The sequence below is a fragment of the Anomalospiza imberbis genome, chromosome 11, assembly GCF_031753505.1.
Source record: "Anomalospiza imberbis isolate Cuckoo-Finch-1a 21T00152 chromosome 11, ASM3175350v1, whole genome shotgun sequence".
Classification (NCBI taxonomy): domain Eukaryota; kingdom Metazoa; phylum Chordata; class Aves; order Passeriformes; family Viduidae; genus Anomalospiza; species Anomalospiza imberbis.
This window is the reverse complement of record NC_089691.1, coordinates 12,214,080-12,232,573: the sequence shown is the minus strand read 5'-3', so window position 1 is coordinate 12,232,573 and position 18,494 is coordinate 12,214,080. Positions and strand designations below refer to the sequence as shown.

At 52.7% G+C, this 18,494-nt stretch overlaps 1 protein-coding gene across 1 annotated transcript in view; it reads right to left on the bottom strand.

The window, feature by feature from the left end:
- PLXNA1 (plexin A1) overlaps positions 1 to 18,494 on the bottom strand; it is a 113,959-nt gene that overhangs the window by 18,926 nt on the left and 76,539 nt on the right. The window contains exons 11-23 of the mRNA XM_068201954.1: positions 17,392 to 17,488; positions 16,906 to 17,096; positions 13,161 to 13,312; positions 12,736 to 12,856; positions 12,254 to 12,390; positions 11,541 to 11,708; positions 10,572 to 10,665; positions 9,966 to 10,205; positions 9,666 to 9,809; positions 8,728 to 8,962; positions 7,224 to 7,366; positions 4,463 to 4,719; positions 555 to 621 (exon numbers count right to left, since the gene is read on the bottom strand). Of these exons, the coding sequence (XP_068058055.1) occupies positions 555 to 621; positions 4,463 to 4,719; positions 7,224 to 7,366; positions 8,728 to 8,962; positions 9,666 to 9,809; positions 9,966 to 10,205; positions 10,572 to 10,665; positions 11,541 to 11,708; positions 12,254 to 12,390; positions 12,736 to 12,856; positions 13,161 to 13,312; positions 16,906 to 17,096; positions 17,392 to 17,488 (2,046 nt within the window). The remainder of the gene's footprint in view (positions 1 to 554; positions 622 to 4,462; positions 4,720 to 7,223; positions 7,367 to 8,727; positions 8,963 to 9,665; positions 9,810 to 9,965; positions 10,206 to 10,571; positions 10,666 to 11,540; positions 11,709 to 12,253; positions 12,391 to 12,735; positions 12,857 to 13,160; positions 13,313 to 16,905; positions 17,097 to 17,391; positions 17,489 to 18,494) is intronic.

Here is an 18,494-nt window from a genome sequence, read left to right as displayed (position 1 = left end):
GAGCAGCAGCAGAAGTGGAGATGCCTGCAGGAAACAATACCCCTACCCCAGAACCTCAATGTTGGAGAGATGAAGGCAAAGCAGCAGCATTACATGAAGAGCACAACTCATCAAACTACAACTCAGAGAGGCAGAAACAGCCCCTGATCACAGCCATGCCTACAGAAGGATCAGCTCTCAGGGCTTTTTCCTTCTCAGTTACACAAGCAAAGGCAAGAAGGGAGGAATGGGGACCACTCCAAGACTCAGCTGAGTTGCTTCAGATTTATCTTTCCTCGGGGCATCATTGTTAAAATCTCAAACCCACTATGCATTAAGCAATCCCGATCTGGACTTCATTTCCCAATCTCAGCTATTTCCCAAAAAGGAGACCAGAATTGCATCTCAGAAAACCAGGATGGAAACGGAGATCTGGGAAGCAATCCTCCCTCTGGGAGGGAGCAGCAATGCTCAGGAGCATGCCAGACTGGGCTTTGGGTAGCATGCTACCTGGCCCAGCGAAGCAGGAACCACTTTCCTGTCCACACAGGGTTGCCATCCCTTCCCAAACTCACCTTCAGAAACTTGTACAGCAGAAACGTGAACCAATTTGTCAGCATCTTCTCTGCCACTGACTCCGTTCTGTAGGGAAGGTAGAGAGCAAAGCCATCAGCAGAGAATATTAAAGGTCTCTGATCTCACCCATTGCCACCTCACCCTTAGACTATAGCTGAATTATTTTTGGCTTTAAAAGGCTTCTTCTGGAAAGGAGGCTCAAAGCAAGGTGCACAAGCAGGCAGCACAAGCTCTGCTGGAAAGCCTGCCCGTCAGCAGCCCCCCAGGACAGAAAAGCAAATTGGCCTCCAGTGTATATTTGGAGAACTGCAACAAGTCAAGCTCAACTTGTCCCACTGGGAGTCTCACTAGGGGATGAGAAGCTTTCTACTTTTCCCTGGTACCTTCTACTTCAATGAACTTTGTTTCTTCTATGATGTCCCGTTGGAACCAGGCAGCTCTCTCCACAGGAGGATTGTATGAGGCACCTAAGCCAAGTACAGTATCTCCAAATGTAGCTCAAGCTCCCCAGATAAAGTACAACCTGAAAGAAGGGCTGAGGTGGCAGGCAAAGACAGATCTAGCTGGAAGCCCCTTTTCCCACCTGGGAGCTGCTGTTGCCTTCTGGTCCTGCAGTGCCTCAGTACTGCCATTGCCCTGGTGCAGGCCACCAGTACTGGTGACATGGGACTTCCCTGCAACCCCTGAAGCAGCCCTTGCTCTCTAAAGCATCAATGTCCAGGGCCCATAGTAGTGCAAGAGGACATTGACCACCACCAGTCCACTGCTACATGGCCTTGGTTAAAGCCACAACCAGATCTAGGTCTGGAAACTTTGACCCAATTATGTTTTTGATCAAACTTATCCTCACTATTAATTCAGCTGAAAACAAGGGCATTAAAGAAGGAGGGAGTAAGAGCCGTGGTTGGAAACTTAACCTGTTTTCCATGTACTTTTTGGAACACAGACACTGTGCCAGACTTGGAATTTAACCCTTCCATGCCTGCATGGTGAAGTTTAGGGTTGCTGTGTGTCTCCTTGGAGTGGGGTGGTGATGCAGGAGTTTGCAAGTGTACACTGCTGCACCTGCTTGCTCCAAAAGAAATTTAAAAATGGAGCTGTGCCTTTCAGCTTTTGGATATGCAGTTAAAGGAAGCAGCCAAAGCTGCCTTGAGAAAACCTATGTATTACCCCTAGTTTCCTAAAGCACAGTTCAAATTCAGGTGCCAAAGCAGCATAGCAGGGAAGGTCCAGGGAGTTGCCTGTGTCTGCTGGGGACAATGCACAAAAGGGAGAGCAGGATCCCTCAGGATGGGTGTGAAACATGAATAGAATGAGGGTACTGCAGCCAGGATGTGCCACAGCAGCAGAGAGAGGGACATGGAGGCATGGAGGGAGCTGAGGGTGACACCAGACCCTGGTGAACCCTGCAGCCCTACAGGTGCAGCTGACATGCCTGTCTCTGCACCACACCTTATCTCTCTGCCATAAGATTAAAACTCCCCTTAACATGTCCATTATTTTTAATATGGCCTTCACTCCTAAAATCTTCAGCTAACCCACCCATTAATTATCAGATCAGCCACTTGCAAATGCAGATGGTCCTGAAAGCACAGGCAATACTAATAACTTCAGGGACATGGCTGCATTCCTCTTGCACCAGGGAAACAAATACAAATGGTTGACTCAAGAAACAAAATCCAGAAGGAACCAAAATGTTAGAGCCACCAGAAGGAGTCCCACTGCCCAATTCCATGCACTGCCCAACTGCAATGCCATGCTCAGCAGATGGGCCAGGAGCAGTTCCCAAAGACCAGATGGCTGGGGCAAGAAATCCATTTTCCCAGAATTTATTCAAGCTGACTCAGTGTCATATGGTCCCTTCCAAGGTTTTCTCTTGTGCTAATGGGGCTTAGCCCTTTTTGCCCTCCCTGGAATAGCACAACCCTCCTTAAACCATTTCAGGACAGCATTACCTGAGCCTTCAGGGAAGGGAAGGCTCCATGCCCCCACGAGGAAAGAATAATCCACCACAGGGAACAAAAAAAGGGAGAAGGAAAGGGACATGGAGAGAAAGCCAAGGGAGAAGTGGACTGCAGCTATTTAGCAGACATCCTCCTTGGCCCTAGAAATGACCTGACAAGCCCATAATGCTTATCTGAAGTGCCACCACTCAGGCTCTGGAGGATGTTTGTCTTTATCCATGATAGAGCCAGATGCCACAGCAATGGGGGGATTATCCAGCAACCAAATAAATAAATAAGTAGCAGCTCTCCCCAGTTAGATCAATGCTAATCCAGTTGCCCTGGGCAGTAAGCACACTCTCACACCCAACAGCAAGGCTAATCAAACAGATAAAGAAGCACAGCTCTCTGCACCATGGCTTCAAGAACAGTGTCTCTTTGTTAAATATCACTCAGGGAGGCAGCAGCAAGGTGCTGGCCAGGGGACTTATCCCTGTCCTAACTGCAATGGCCCTTAAGCACTGTGGCTGGGGGACTGGCAGTCTTTGGGCACTGGTGGAGGCTGGGCTCTGCCCCTGTGCCACTGCCACAGCTTAGTCACTGCTGCTGCCAGCCTCCTCATGATGCCTTTTATTTATATTTTATTGATTTACTTCAGGAGCTGGAAATGCATTCTAAATATTTCAGCGAACCCTGGTGTTGTGGAGGATTGGAAGAGAAGAGCCTAAGAATGCAGTCAGGGGACAGGGATGGGGAACAGCGGTTGGCACCTCCAAGACCCACCCCACTCCCAGACAGTCATCATCAGCACAACACACCCCCTCTGACACACTGCTAATGAGATGCTTTGAGACATTAAGGGCACCCTTGTAATGTGATAAATGAAGCAGAGAGAGTAAGAAAGCAACGTGCCTAATGAGACGGGCAGCACGAATCTAACTGGGACCAGCTCACATCTGGGTCTTCTCCAGGTGTTTCCCCAGGACCAAGCATACAAAACCTGGCAGGCTTTGTCCAGTCTGGCCATGCCATGAACATCAGTTTATCTTTGAAAGATGCCCTGGGTTTCTTGAGCCTTTCTGGTGACATGCCAGTCTGTGCCTCTCAGCCATCCTCGCATCTCTGCCAAAGGCTGGTGGCACCAGGCTGCTGGATGTTGGGATGGGGAGGCACCACATGGCGTGCAAAGGAAGAAGATGGCACGGAGGGCCTCGAGCTGAACCAGTGGAGCTTATTAATAGTTTTTGTTCAGGACTTGGTGTATCTTTCAATATTCATCAGCCCATGATGAAGGAGAGCTCAGAGCTATCGTTAAATATTGATGGAGCAGGCAGACTCACGGCAGGGCTTGGCAGGCTGCCTCCTGCTTGCACTTCCCCGGCCCCGGCGAGACTCCCAGCTTGCAGAGATCTGAGTGACTTTCCCAGGAAAACCCCCATGTGACTGGCAAGGCAGGTAAGCCCTGAGGAGACAGCAGGGAAGGGAGGACTCCTGGCTGCTGCCAGCCCACAGAGGCACCCACGGAGCCACCAGGCAAGGCAAGAGCTGCCCCACATGCCAAGTGATGTGGGGGACCACCTGGTCACCTTCCCTTCTCCAGGTGACCTACAGCAACACACCACAGTGCCTGGCACCAGCATGTACCCTACCTGCACCAGCCTGAACAGCTGGCGAGCACCTTGCTGTCTCCTGGCCAGGCAGCATGAGCCCACACAGGCCAAACTGGAGTGGGAACATCCCACGGGTGCTCCTGAGTTGGCTGGGACCAGGTAGTCCCACATCCCTCTCATACTTGCACACAGACAAGCAAGGAAATGCTTGACCACAGACTCAGTGCTCTCACTGCGTCAGCCAACACCAAAGCCATCACTGGTGGCATCCCCAAAGGACACCGGCTCATGTCACTGTGCTCAGAAGTGCCTGGGCACTGTCCCACAGCTCCAGCCTCTCAGGGGGACACTCACCTCCGTAAAAGCAGCTTGGGGTGGTTCTTGCTCTCCAAGTTCTTCTCAATAAGGTCGGACAGGAGCTGTTTCAGCACCCCTGTGGCATACTCCATCTCGCCCTGCAGCGCCGTCATGATGAGTGAGGCCACGTTGCCGCGGTCCCGCATGGAGAAGCTCCGCTGGGCCTCCAGAGTACGGATGAAGGTCAGCAAGAAGTGCTTCTTGTTCAGGAGCTGACCAAAGAGGGTCAAGGACTTCTCCACATTAGCCTGGACCTGCAAGGATAGAGCAAAGCTGAGAGACAGGAATGATGGGGAGGGTGATGAGAAGCTGGCTGGACTGAACCACACCCTGAATTCACTCTCAATCCCATTATAAGAAATTATGAAAAAGGGTCAAAAAGCAGCTGGACTAGGTCTCTCCCTACTACCAAGCTTCCCCTTTGGTGATCAGTCTCAGTTCTTCCAGAAGAGTTATCTAGTTTGTAAAATCCCAGCATCAGGTTAACACAGTCTCAGGGCATCAATGTATATGCATGTCTGTATAGACACACCCTTCCACACAAAGACTCTCTCCCACTTGTGTGCAGACACATAAACACACTTCCCTCCCATAAACAAACACTCCTTCTCTCCCAAGCACACACACAAATTATAATTTTCAATTTCAGCTAACAAGCAGCTCAATTCCCACCCAAGTCACTGCAACATGCGCTTTGGGTATTGCATAGAAAGCAAATAAAGCCACAACCCCGAGCTCCACCAGCAGCAAACCGGCCTGGTTTGGGGGGGATGGATTTCAGATAGGGAAATAATAGCAGAAATCTGTCTGTCCCACTGCAGATACACCCTAAAACAGTCCCTGTACTCATGAGACATTTGAAGTGGTATTTCTGGCCATATTTGGCCACATAGGACTCAGCAGGGATTGGCTCGGCTGCTCTCACACCTGCATTGCCATCAGCAGCCCAGCTCTGGCCAGTCCTGACCACATTTGTTATCAGAAATGAATATTTTTACAATACTCCATTTTCCCATTAGAAAATATGGTTTCCTCTGAATAAAAGCCTTCCTGTGATAAAACATCAGGTTTTTTTCTTTAATTCCCCCCCTTGTCTTCCTGATTGGGAGAATAAGCATTAAATTTCACTTCATGTCGGTATTTGGAGACAAAACAACACTTTTCATTTCAAAACACCAACTCAAAATGAAGAACAGAGTTTTGACACATCAAATCATTTCATTTCAATCAAAACTTTGGATTGGTGCTCTTCAGTTCAGTGAAATTCCTTGCAGTTGTAACTTCCCTCTCCAAAATACTGGAGAAGTTTTTTGGTTTTTATTTTTGTCCCACTGGAATAAAATCCTGTTTCCCACCATGTCCTTGTCAATTCAAAGCTTCCATGTTCAACTTGCTGATCATTAGCAGAAATAAATGAACAACACTGAGTTAAATATTTAATCAGGCTTAAATTCTCATGAAGCAGCCAGCCTCCCCCTAAACCCTGCAGAGGAAGGGAGCTGGTACCGGTGCTCACTGTGGATTAGCATGTGCATGAGCAAGCTTCCTTCCGTCACTTGCAATAGCTAATGTTACACTCTGAGTAAAGAGACAAATAAAAGCAAACCTGATTAAATTATATGAAGCTTACACAACTCTAGTTGCTTTATTTAATCTCTTTTGGGGATTTTTTTTCCCCCTTTGCAAATTTAACCCCTTGCTTCCCAGGCCAGGCTGAGCTGGTGTGCTCTCTCAGGCAGGATGTTTTGAGTTAGGAGCTGGAAATGGACAAAGTCCACTCAGTCTGCCACAGCAAATGCAAAATTCCTCCTCTGATACCCTTTTTGATACCCTTTCCACTTTCCCTCTTTAGGGAAAATCTTTAAGAGCAAGAGCGGAGGTGAGAGGAGAGCCAGGCATCTGCACAGACAGGAAGGGTTGTGCCCCAGGGAGACCTATATGCCTGCTTTGGCTCTGAGCATCCGGAAACCTGAGCTGCAAGGGGAAGTCCATGGAAACAGGGTCCCCACCACCCTCCAGAGCTGGGATTAGGGGCAGGGGAAACAGAGCAGGCAGAAGGCCAGGGCCCACGCCATAGCCATGCTGCCGTACAACACCAGCACGTGCACTTGCAGTTGGTAAGAGCTTGTTGTGTTGTAATTAGTGACCGTGCATCTTGCAGCAGGGCCAATTACTTCTCCTAAATACATTGTGAAGCCCACGTCGACATTAATTACTGTGCTGGGTCAGCAGTGAGGGGAAGCGAAGGTCACCCCCCTCCTTCCTCTTGTAATCAAGAGTGGCCTCAGCAGCCCAGCACACAGAAGCAATTGCTATGCAATTGCATGCACTAAATTATACAGAGGTGGGGAGGACAGGAGAAGAGAAGGAGCTGGTTTGGGGAGCAGAGGAAGGATGCCAAGGATGGGTTCTGCATGGGGAAATGGAGCCAAGCAAGCAGGCGATGTCAGACAACCCTACTAAAAACAAGCGACCAGTCAGGCATCAAACAAACCCAATTGAATAAAGCAAGTGCTGTAGAAAATGACAGCAGCAATGATATTAATATAAATATTGATATTAATGTCAGAGAACGCAGTAACCATTTGGCAGCCAGTCCACATCCGCGCCGGCTGCCACGTGGAGAGATGCACCACGCCGGGCCAGCATCCAACCAAAGCATCTCTCCAGCCTGGGGGCATAGGGACTCGTGTAGGGGACTGTGCAGGGGCACATCCCCAGTGTGAAACACTACAGAGACAGACAGACAGACCCACACCTCCATCTCTTTCAGCACAGGGTGGTCTTCTATCCCCGGGAAGAGAACCCGCATGGCGTAGGTGCGGTAATCCAGAAAGGGGATGCCAGCCCCATCCAGGTCGTTGGTCAGCTCGTTGATGTCTGTCTGCAGCTCAGCAAAGGCTAGGGTGGGAAAAGCAGAATTAAACAACACATCCTGGAGTCTCAGCACACAGCATTGGCACTCAGCCCCTCATCACACCCCCAGCACCCCACGGGAGGACCCTCCCCAAGGCATGAATATTCTCAGCATTTCTCTTCCTGGCAGGCTGTGATTGCTGTCCCCATCTCACAGATGGAGAAATTGAGCTGCAGAGTGTGGGGATGACATCCCCAGAATAAATGAAGTGGCAGATTTGGGAACAGAACTGCCAGGTCCCAGGGGGGTCAAATCCCCCCTGCCCAGCACTTGCAGCCTCCCAGGGATGCTGGGGGCAGGGAGGAACAGCAAGGTTTGAACAAAAACAGAGCTTCTTGAGGAAAATGTTAGCCTAAACCACAAGACTGGCCTCATTTCTTTTTGACCTAAATACTACTTGAGAGAAGAGCTTGAACACACCCACCCTGGAACCTCCCGATCCCAGCAGAGGCAGCTGTGACTCCCAGGGGAACATGATGCAGGGGGGTCCTGAACCTTTAATTGCACCTACAGGGAAAAGCTGATGGAGGAAGAGTCCTGGAAATGCACCAGGGAAGGGGGTTGGGGTGGGGGGAGAAAACCCTCAGAAAAATCAAATTAACAGCACTTTAAAGGGAGCTGAAAGCCAGGCAGAGGACTGCAGGCTCGTCAGCCTGATGAGAAAAAACAAACCGTCAGCTTGAAAGGCGTGCTATCTTATCTGTAACTAGTGGGACTAGAAAAGAGAAAAGGCAGGGAAGAGATTGTGCCTTTTAATTAAAAGCAGATCCTTTTATCTGCCAGCTGTGGAAGACAAGACACCATCCCCTCCACCAGCTCCCTCCCCTCTCCCTGTCACCAGTGCCATCCACAGGCATGTGGAGGGATGGGGACTTGGGGGAGCAAAGGTTTGTCTTTCTTTCCCCTTTTTATTATCTCGTTTTCAGTGCCTGCTTCATTCACAGTGTCCAGGCTGCTTGTGGCTGTGGCTGGCAGGGTCAGGGCCTCTGGAGCCAGCTCAGGGGGATAATGGGCAATTAGGTTTTATCAGCAGTATCATACAAGGAATTCTGTCCAATTTCACAGCTTCTGTCTGTCACATAATGAGAGATCCACTGCCCACTCACAGGAAGCCATCACTACCCTGCTTGCTCTTTCTCCCACTTGGAGAAATGGAGAAGAACTTCTAAACTGGAAAAATCCCCAAATCCCACCTAAAATGAGTTCATTTCCACTGACAAAGCAGCTCTGCCCATTCCCATTCCCTCTCTGAAAGGCAGTAAGGAAAGGGTAGGAGCACACTGAGCCTTGGAGCAGTAAGAAACACCCAAAGACCCCCAATGCTGATGGCAAAGGGATCCCTCACCCTCTTTGCACTCCAGGGCCACCCGGGATTCCAGGTTGTCCATCTGAAGCTGGAGACGTTTCAGGGTCCTGTCAGCATCACGGGACTTGCGCTTGTAGGCGATGAGGACGATGATGATGATGAGGAGGAGCAGGCCACCGCCGCCACCGATGCCGATGATGGCGGGCAGGGTGAGCAGGCTGTCTGAGTAGATCTGCAGCGTCCCCGGCGAGAACTCGAACCCTCCCGCCTTGATCTGCACCACAGCAGGGGAAGAATGGACCTGCTGTCAGGGGATATGTGCCACAGGTAGCCCTCCCTGCTGTGCCCACCGTGCTGGGAACCGGGATGTGACTCCCAGCCCATGGCATAAATGATGTGGACAAATGCAGGTATGGCAGGGGCTGGTCTGGAGCAGTGTGAGGCACTTTAATGGCATGCAGCACACATGCTGCCAGTGCACGTGGAGAAGGCAGAGAGTTTGATGTCTCTTTCAGACAACATTACAGTAACAGATGGGATGTAAAGCGAGTTTCCCCACGGATGGGGAGCCTGGGGAGGGCTGTGCCGGGTCCCTTTTAACATGGCAGAGTCCTGGAGCGTGAGCACTGCTGCACTACAACCCCACAAACAAAGGACCCTGCCTTGCAGCATGTGCCAGCACTGAGGGGGAGAGGTGGGAATCCCCCCTGCCTTCCATTCAGTGCCAGCCAGGGCACAGTAACACCAAGCTGAGTGTGGGGCAGGGTGACAAAGTATTTGGTCTTACCAAACATGTAATTAGGAAGAGAGATGCCTAGGGAGCAGGAAGATGACTCCTGAGGAACACTCCTGCTCGTACCCCTATTATCTGGTCCTCATTCAAGGACGAGCACACAGCAGGGCTGGTGCTGGGATAAAGACTGACATTCTGAGACACATGAGGCACAAGGAGCAAAGGCACCAGTGTCAGCACTTACTGTGACTTTGTGTTGGCCAGTAAGGTTGGGGGACTCGCAGAGGAGCTGTGTCTCAGACACCGTGAGGGTGCAGGGAGTGTCTCCGATCAGCACCGTGTAGTTGAGGCGGGAGTTACCAGCAGCTGGTGGGAGCAGGTTCCTGCCCTTTGAGGGAACAAGGAATGAGACTGTCAGTTTTGATGCAATGGGGAATGTTTAAAAAAACCAACACATGGCAAAATCTTTGCTCCAGGAGAGACAAAATGCCACCTCCACAGAGGGACATGTCCCTACCTCTGCCCCCAGGCACAGACTCTTTACCTTGAGGATGAGGGGAGAGCTGGGCTTCAGCTCCAGCATCCCTGTGGGGCTGAGTGGCTCAAAGACAGGGTCTGGGTAGTAGACGAAATTGGTGGTGTTGATGATCAGCAGGGCCTGGACATTATCCATGACAAAGCCGATCTCATCCGGGCGGTCGCCAAGCTCCGGGGGGCTCCGCACAGGGTTGTCAATGGAGGGAGCGTAGCACACCATGGTGGTGTCATTGTAGACAGTGCAGTTCTGCAGGAGGCACGGAACGAGGTCAGACCCACTCCCAACAAGGTGGGCAGGACCAGACCCCACAAGGACTCCTGAAAGCAGCGGCTCTGGACACAGGGGATGGGCTCTTTCTGTCAATATCCTATAGACATCCCACAAACCTCCCACCGGTTTTGAAAGCTGAGAGCTCAACCCTCTCCTGAAAGCACCTCGCTGGAGGATCTGCAGAGAGATTGGTGCCTCTCTTTGGGGCAACAGCCCCTGGACCTCAGCCTCTCCAGACCATCACACCTGAAGGGCAAAGGGCGCACTTTCTGCCCTGCATTGCACACAGACAGCATCCCTCCTCTTTGTGCTCTGCCCCCAGCCCCAGCCAGCACCACTTACATTCTCCCTTTCAGAGCTGGAGTACTTGGCGCGGATCCTGGGCTCTTTGATGGTGGCCAGGTTGGTGCCAGTCACAGTCAGCAATGTCCCACCACTAGAGACATGGAGACAGTGGATTAGGAAAGGCAGCTTGGCACTGGATCCCCAGTTTTAGGAAGGAAGCAGCCATCATCTCTAGGCAGATGCCCATCTGCCCCAGCCTGGGTGAGCAACCATGCCCCAAGTATCTCTTACCCCACACCCATGTTGCATGGCTGGCAGGACCTGACATGTACCAATGTCAAATCATTTCAGCCGACCCAAGGGCCAACTAGAGATATAAAACCTGGTAATTAACACTGACATCCCACCCTGTGTGCAGGTTTAGGGTCTGAAGGTGGCTTCCAAGCTAAAGTCAACTAAGCATTCACAACAGGAAAGCATCCCAAGAAGTACAAGCTCCTCTCTGCCACCCTTTCTCCACCACAGAGGCAGTGGGTGACAGAAGATGCTGAACTCTGCCAGGTTTTCTCCATGACTTGGTGTTAAAAGCCCCATGCTCCCAGAGACCTTGGCCATGCCTCTGGGGAGCTTGCTCCTCATCAACAGCCTGGGGAAGGTTTCCCTTGGCACTAGCTCTTAATGGATTCCTTAGCCTCCTCTCCAGCCAATTCAAGCCTTTTAGAAAAATATGTAAACATTTCAAAAAATCCCCCAATGGGAAATATTTTAATTTTATTTGCCGCCACCAAATGTCAAGCTGAAATTAAGCAGATCCAAAGCACTCTCTGCTCTTGCCCCCTGCCAGGCTGAGCGCTGTAGGCCAAGAGTTAGCAGGGCCCTGGTGCCAAGCCATTGCTCACACTCCTCTTGCCACATCTCTGGAGTGCAGCCTGGCAGTTATCACAGCACTGAGATGTGCCCATTAGGAGCGGGAAATCCCTATGGGAAACAGTGCCCCATGCATCCCACAAGCTCCTTGCAATTCACCTGTTGATGCTCCATTCAGGATCAATCTTCTGGATGGTGGGGTCCTCTGTGTAGTTGTACTTCACCTCCGGGTTGCTCAGCTCTGCCCGGTTGATGTTGATGAGGATGGGGGAGCCGCCAGGGGTGTGCCCTGGGGGGGTCCTGCACCGAATCTCACGGGCGCTTCTCCTGGGGCAGAAACACACAACCTGTCAGTGCCTGGGCAGGAGGGAGGCTAGGGCAGCCAGGGAGCCCCCTGCCCCAGCCCCTCTCCCCTTCTGAAACAGCTCGGGGGTGAAGAGAGAAAGGAGGAAAAAAAGAAAGAACAAAAATCCAAGAAATTAAACAAAAGGCAGCCAGGAAAGAGTGAGCAGCTCCTGAGCGTTCCCATCGTGCGGCGGCTGCAAACAGCAGCGATTAGGGCTGATAACCAGTAATTACCGCAGGAAAATATTTAAAGAGCCGCTCCATTATCATCCCTAATCTAAAAATTATCCACTTCATGCCTCAGGGCTTTGTGCTTTTAGAGAAAAATCTCTGTTCTTAGGGCTCTTCCTGCAGCCTCTGACACACAGAGGTTTCAAGAGGAGACACCTTTGGCCACCCAGGGGGTTTGGCTTCCATGTTTTTTCCTGGCTTCCTAGCCCAGGCCTCTGGCTGCTGCTCTGTCTGGGGTCCCCACTGCCTTTGAAGGTGCCTGTTGCCCACCCTCCACCACCCTTTGTGCTCCTCACCATGAAAAAGCACAGGGCCGTCCCCCGATGGTCACGGAGACGTTGCTGCCGGCATTGAGGTGGGTGCCTTCGATGGCAATCCAGGTGCCACCAGAGAGAGGACCCCGGGCTGGGACAACACGGGAGAAAGTGGGCATCTGTCAAAGGAAAAGGGCATCCCTGGAGTCAGACAGGCTGGGAACTGAAACCCACATCCCCAGGCAGCTCCAACCAGGTGACAGGGCCACAGAGGAGAGGGACCTGTGAGACAGCAGCTGGGCACAGTACTAAAGCCTGGCAGTGCCAGCAGGACAGTGGGGAGGCAGAGCAGTGGCAACCTTGGAGAAATTCAATCATCATGACTCAATGCCTGACCAGAGAACCCCTGCCTCCCCCTCAGGAAAATGATGGCAAATTTTCCAACTCAGCCAGAAAACCACCCAAAACCACCCAGCATCACCTCCCTTTCGAGGTGACAGACCTGTCCCCAGCACGGGGCTTACCACAAAGGTGAAGGTCTTGGGGGATATGGCCCGGTAGCTGGGCGTGCAGTCACGGATGCACACTTCTACCCGTGCCTCATGCACCTTGCTCAGGCTGGCATCTCCAATTTCACACACAATCCTAAGAGATGAGAGTAAGAAACTCTCAGTGTCCTGGCACCAAGACACTCCTGTGCAAAGCAAACGTCTCAGGTGTGAGCTGATCCATGAGAAGCCAAGGTGGTGGCAGTTGACACTGCCAGCCCCAAAGCCTTTGAGCCCTTCCCAGAGCAACCATAACCAACAGGTACTTCCCTCCCCAGCCCAGTTCAGCCCAGTCAGCTCTATGTCTTTTGCAGCCACGGGCAGCATTTGAACACCATCACTGCTGTCCCTAACCCTCCTGAGGTGATTTGGAGCACGCCCTCCCCTCGGCAGGCACTTACTGCTCGGCGCTGATGTACTCGCTCTCAATGGGGATGCACACCACTTTGCCCACTCGGACACCCCAGCGAACATCTTCAAACTTCAGGCCCAGGTTCTTGCCAGTGATGGTCAGACGGGTCCCTCCTTGTCTGGGGCCGGTCTCAGGGAAGAACTAGGAGAGAGCATGGTCTGTCACCAGGATGCAGAGCCACAGGGACACCTCACTTGGGCAGGCTGCAGCCCAGGCAGCTGCAGGATGTGTGTTACAAGCAGCAAGGAGCAGACAGGTGATGATAAATGCCAGCACATCTGTAAGCTGCCCACAGAGCAGGAAAGACCACCCCAGTGACAGCTGTATCCACTAAATCTCCCCAGGAACAAGCCAGGAGACATGAGATGTGTCCAAGCAGAGGGCTGGGATATGGACACCCTGCTGCAGGCACAGCCATCTCCTAGGTGACAAGGACACAAGAGTTGAAGGAGACAGGGCAGCTTCAGCCATGGCTCCAGCTACACTGGCAAGGAAGTCCCTGGATGTGCCTGGCTTTTGGCGAGGTCCCAGGTACCCAGGGATGAGATTCCTATGTCCAAGATGTCCTCAAAGGAGAAATCATCTCCAACAGGTCCCTGCAGAGGTGAAATGGCAGGCGGGGGGAAATTTCTCTTCACCAGCAAACCCTTTGCTGAGGCCAGTTGGGAAGGGAGGGGGCCTCAGCACAGCACCATGCCTCATTTACCAGGATGATGCCCAATAAAGCAGACAGGTGTGGCCTGACAGTGGCAGAATGAGCAATGAACAGAGGTGTGGGCCCTGTTCCAAGGTACGTGGGGATGCTGCCTCTAACCAGGCAATTACAGGCAGTTTTACATCGGTGATTGCTGGCCCCGAGGTCAAGCGCCCACCTGCAGCATTAACTGGGATGAATGGCATGCCCTGAGTGGGCCCGGGGACACAGCTGGGTCCCCAGTGACACGAAGACACAGCAGAGAAGGCAGTTGCAGGCAGCAGGAGAAGGAGAGGGGAATGTGGGCTGGGTCAGTCCAGGAAGAAATCACACCCTGACCCAGGGGAAGGGATGGTTCTGTTGCAGGTGATGGCCTCCTCTGCTCTCCTGGCTGACAGCAACCTCTTCTTCCCTCTAGCACTGGCAGGCACCTCTGCCTGCACTAAGCCCACCTCCTGGACAGGTTCAAGCCACGACCAAGCGCGTGTAAGCTCTTTCCATTCTTGGCAAATCTGGGCAGCTGTAGCCCTGGGGCCTGAGCCAGATGGATCCTCCTCCGCCTTGTGAAGGGCTCATTCCTGAACATCATCTCCACAGCAAGGAAAAGTGGATGAGCTGAGGGTGGGAAACATGCAGCAGTGGACACTGTCCACGTCATCAACCCTGATGGACGGCATGGAGCCAGGGGCTGTTTTGGCACAGTCCCACTAGAGCCATTGTCACTGGGATTAACTTCAGCCCTCTGGATTCACACTGGGCTAGTGACCTTCAGCACACATGAACTCAAACAGGAGCACCCAGTCTCCTTCCACACAGGCATCCTGCAGGACATGTCCCAGGCCAGCATCAGAGCTAGGACTGGTGCCTGAGCCCTGGGTCATGCCGAGGCATTCACAGCTCACTATTTACACAGAAACAAAACCCTCTGGGGCTGTGGGGAACCACTGTTTGCCTAAGCCTTGTTCAGCCCCTGCCTAAGTCTGGGATTGGAGCTCGTTCTAGCAGCTGCAGCCAGCAGCAGGTTGGGTCTTCCCCTTAAGAAAAGCTCTGGCAGGGCGGCTGGCAAAAAGCGGCTGTTTGTTTGGAGTTTCCAAATGAGTGTTAAAAGCTGCTCCGGCGTGTTCGAGTCCTCCTCCGCAGCAGCAAAGCTGACAAGGGCCACGTGTTCGGGGAGGAAGGAGCCCAGGAACGAAATGACATCGTTGGCCACCCAGCACAGGGAGGTCACAGCTAAACAAGGTGTGTGGGAGGGGGGAGCTGCCAAGGAGAGCAATAGCTGCTCAACCCTCCCTTTCCCCTCTCCACCTCCAGACCCCTGGCCCCAACAAACAATGCTGCTTTTCTCCTAATTGGTTTCATAGGGTCCTTTTACATCAACAAGCAAGCAGCTCCAGCGGGTACAAGCAGTTGGCTTGCTCTCAGCTCCGGTGGCCACAGCACAGCCAGGAGATGCAAAGGCCAAGGGGTACCCCCTTCCCAAGGGAAAGGATGTCACTCTGAGGGTCACAGTGAGCACTAGGCAAGACACCACAGAGGTTTGGAAGGGGCTTGTCCCCACCACTGAACAATGGGTAAATGATTCAAGGGTGAAGAATCATGGTCATCTCCCAGCCCAGCCCCACCACCCATGAAGACACCTGCACTCCGGTGAGCTGGCCAGGAAGGAAGCTCCACCTCCTCATGAAACCACTGTAGGAGACTCTTCTCCCCCACTGGCCTATGCTGCCCTCTCTGCACTAGGCTTTTCTCTGGACCATTTGCAGGCATGCCCACAGCCCAGATGTGGGACTGGGGTAGTGGGAGGCAGCAGGCAACAGGCAGGCTACAGAAGCAGCATCACACCAACAACTACTGCACATCCACACTGACGGCCACCTCCCAGGGCACTGACGCAGAGCAGTGCCAATGTCAAGCCCACCTGCTAACAGATCTGTTCCTGCTACACCTGCAATTACTGTAAAATCTCATAATGATTCAGGGTGGGAGAGCAGTTACCATCAGCTCTGGACCAACTGCTGTGACCAGTGCTGGGCACCATCAGCTGCTGGGAAGCTGCTGTGAGTGGTGTGTGTGTAAATGCCTGCAGCCCTGGTCTCCTGAACACAAGAGGACCAGGGCACAGCCTACAGCGAGGCCATCCTGGCCATGACCCGCCCCACAGCATTCTCCACTGCCATCATCCCTAGGGGTCCGGATTTGGGAAGGTCAGCCTGAGCACAGTGTGAAGCTGACAGGGAGCCCTGCAGCTCTGCACACAACAGCAAACTTCCACGTAGGTATGCAGGCTCTGAGGTTCAATCCCACTTTCTCAGGAAAGGATCCCTTCTCCTGCCAGCACTCCACCAGCTCCAGGCAACTCTGCAGGCAGGGCTCTTTGCAGGCAGGGATGTGCCTAGCAGGGCTGTTCCCCTCTCTCTCCACATGGCTGCCACCCAGCACACCGCAGGGCCCATCCATGTGAGAGGCAGGCAGCATGCACTGGGAAAAGCCAAGACTCTCATTTCCAGCCTCCATCAGATAAGGCACTGAAACCCAAACAAATCAGATCCTGTGCTAAGACTCCAGTAATTAACACCTTTGAGGCCCGGCCAGCCGTGGGTTAGCAGAAGGTATCCAGCTGAAATACCCACCAGTCCCTCCCTGTGAACCTGGATCCCAGCCCAACAGGCATGTGAATATTAATACACACAATCTTAAAAGCAAAGGTCATAAAAGCTGTCAGGGAAATGGGATGATGATGATGAACTACTGGTCCCAGTGCACATGGCAACACAAGAAGCAACGTAGAGCTTTCCTGGATCCCTCAGTCATGTGCAGGAGGGGTCGGAATTTTGGAAATGAGCCAAAAAGTCCAGTGCACAGGGGTGGTGGAGAGAGGATTTTAGGCTTGGAAATGAAACTGGTGGCAAAAACCACTCAATTATTAAACACTGAGTAGATCTGGCTGCCGCGAGCTGCCCCTGGCGAGCCCCATCCCCATCTCCATCCCCCATCACGGTCCCTCGGCACAGGGCATCACCAGCCACCCATCCCCACATACCTTGGTGATCTTGGGGTCGGTGCAGCGGCTGTTGCCGCTGCTGGCGTGCATCCAGCTGTTCTCGTAGGCCAGGCAGTGCTGGCGCAGGGAGCAGCGCCGCTCCGACACGCACCAGCCGCACTCGAAGCGCGGGTCGGCCTTGAGGCACAGCCCGCAGCTCTCTCGCAGCGCCGAGCACTTGTACAGGTGGGCTGCAACGGCAGGAGAAGGGAGGGGTCAGCACGGGCCCCCCAGCCCAATGGAAAAGGTTTTTGGGGAAAAAAGGCACCTGCTCTTGCCCCTTCTCACCAACTCCCAGTAGGACAAACCCTCACAGGCAGGAGCCAGCAGCATCCTGGACTCAACACCAAAGTAGAGTGCCTCCCAAAGCTTCTTGGAAAAAGCCTCTTATTTAGAAACCCACCAAAGCATGGTGCAAACTATGGTCAGAGCCAGAGCAGGCTGGAGGCTGAGGGGGCATTGGGCCAGGTCCCATTCTTCACTCACCCTGGATATTCTGGGGGTTGTCAATGACAAAGTTCCCATTCCAGACCACAGACAAGTTGACAGGCAGGTCACTGATGTCATTCCCTTCGTAGAAATACTGCAGGAGGAAACAGAAGGAGGCATAGTCTGTTAATTATTGAGACAAAATGTCCTGGTGGCGAGGGGCACAGAGAGACATACAATCCCATTATGTGGATGTCTCCCATCAGCCCAGAGAAGAGGGATGGGGTCCTGGCTGGGACTTGCTGGCTAGGGACAAACAGGTCTGACAGTCACTCGTCAAAGTATCAGTCACAGCACATGAAACCAGTGGGCTGGACTGACAAAAATAGATAAAGCAGCAGAACGGAGGGTTTGTAAACAGACCCAAAGCCCATCAACCCAAAGGTCTGAAGCTGCTGCTGCTGAAAGAGGAAGAAACAGATGGTGCCTCCACAGCACAGATGTTCTTCTCCCCACAAGGCTCCTGAGCCCTTTCCCATGTCCTCCCCACTCCAGGGATGTTCAGTTGGATATCTGGGATTATGATCATCACTAGTGAAGCTTGGGGAGGACAGGCTGGGCCCATCATAGGAGTGGATTCAGTAGAGTCACCCTCCACAGCTGGTGGGAGGATGTCCCTCAGAGTCCCCTCCAGCCTCATCACCCATAACAAAATGACAAAGCTGTGGCCACATGGCTGTGGGTGGGACAGAGCCAAGGACCACTCCAGTGCCACATCAGCCCTCAGAAAGATCTCAGGAGAGAACACTCCTCCTCTCTATGCCACACCCCCAGATGCTCCACTCCCAGCTCCACACTGTGCTTGGACATTGGCTGCTCTCCATTTCAGGACTGGAACTACCACCCTGAGTTTCCATGTAGGAAGGTGACACCAGGGAATCCTACCCCCCAGCTTTAGGGGACCCAAAACTCAGGCCCTTGGACCAGCTGCTGTCCAGACAAATCCACCTCCATTTCTCCTTCTGTCCTGGCCACCACCTTCTCCCCACCCAGACCCCTCTCCCCTGCCTCAGCATCTGAGTCCCAGCCCCAGCAGCACCATCAGTATTCCCTGCAAAGCCCCTGCATGCAGACAGAGAGGTTTAATCGATACGGAGGCA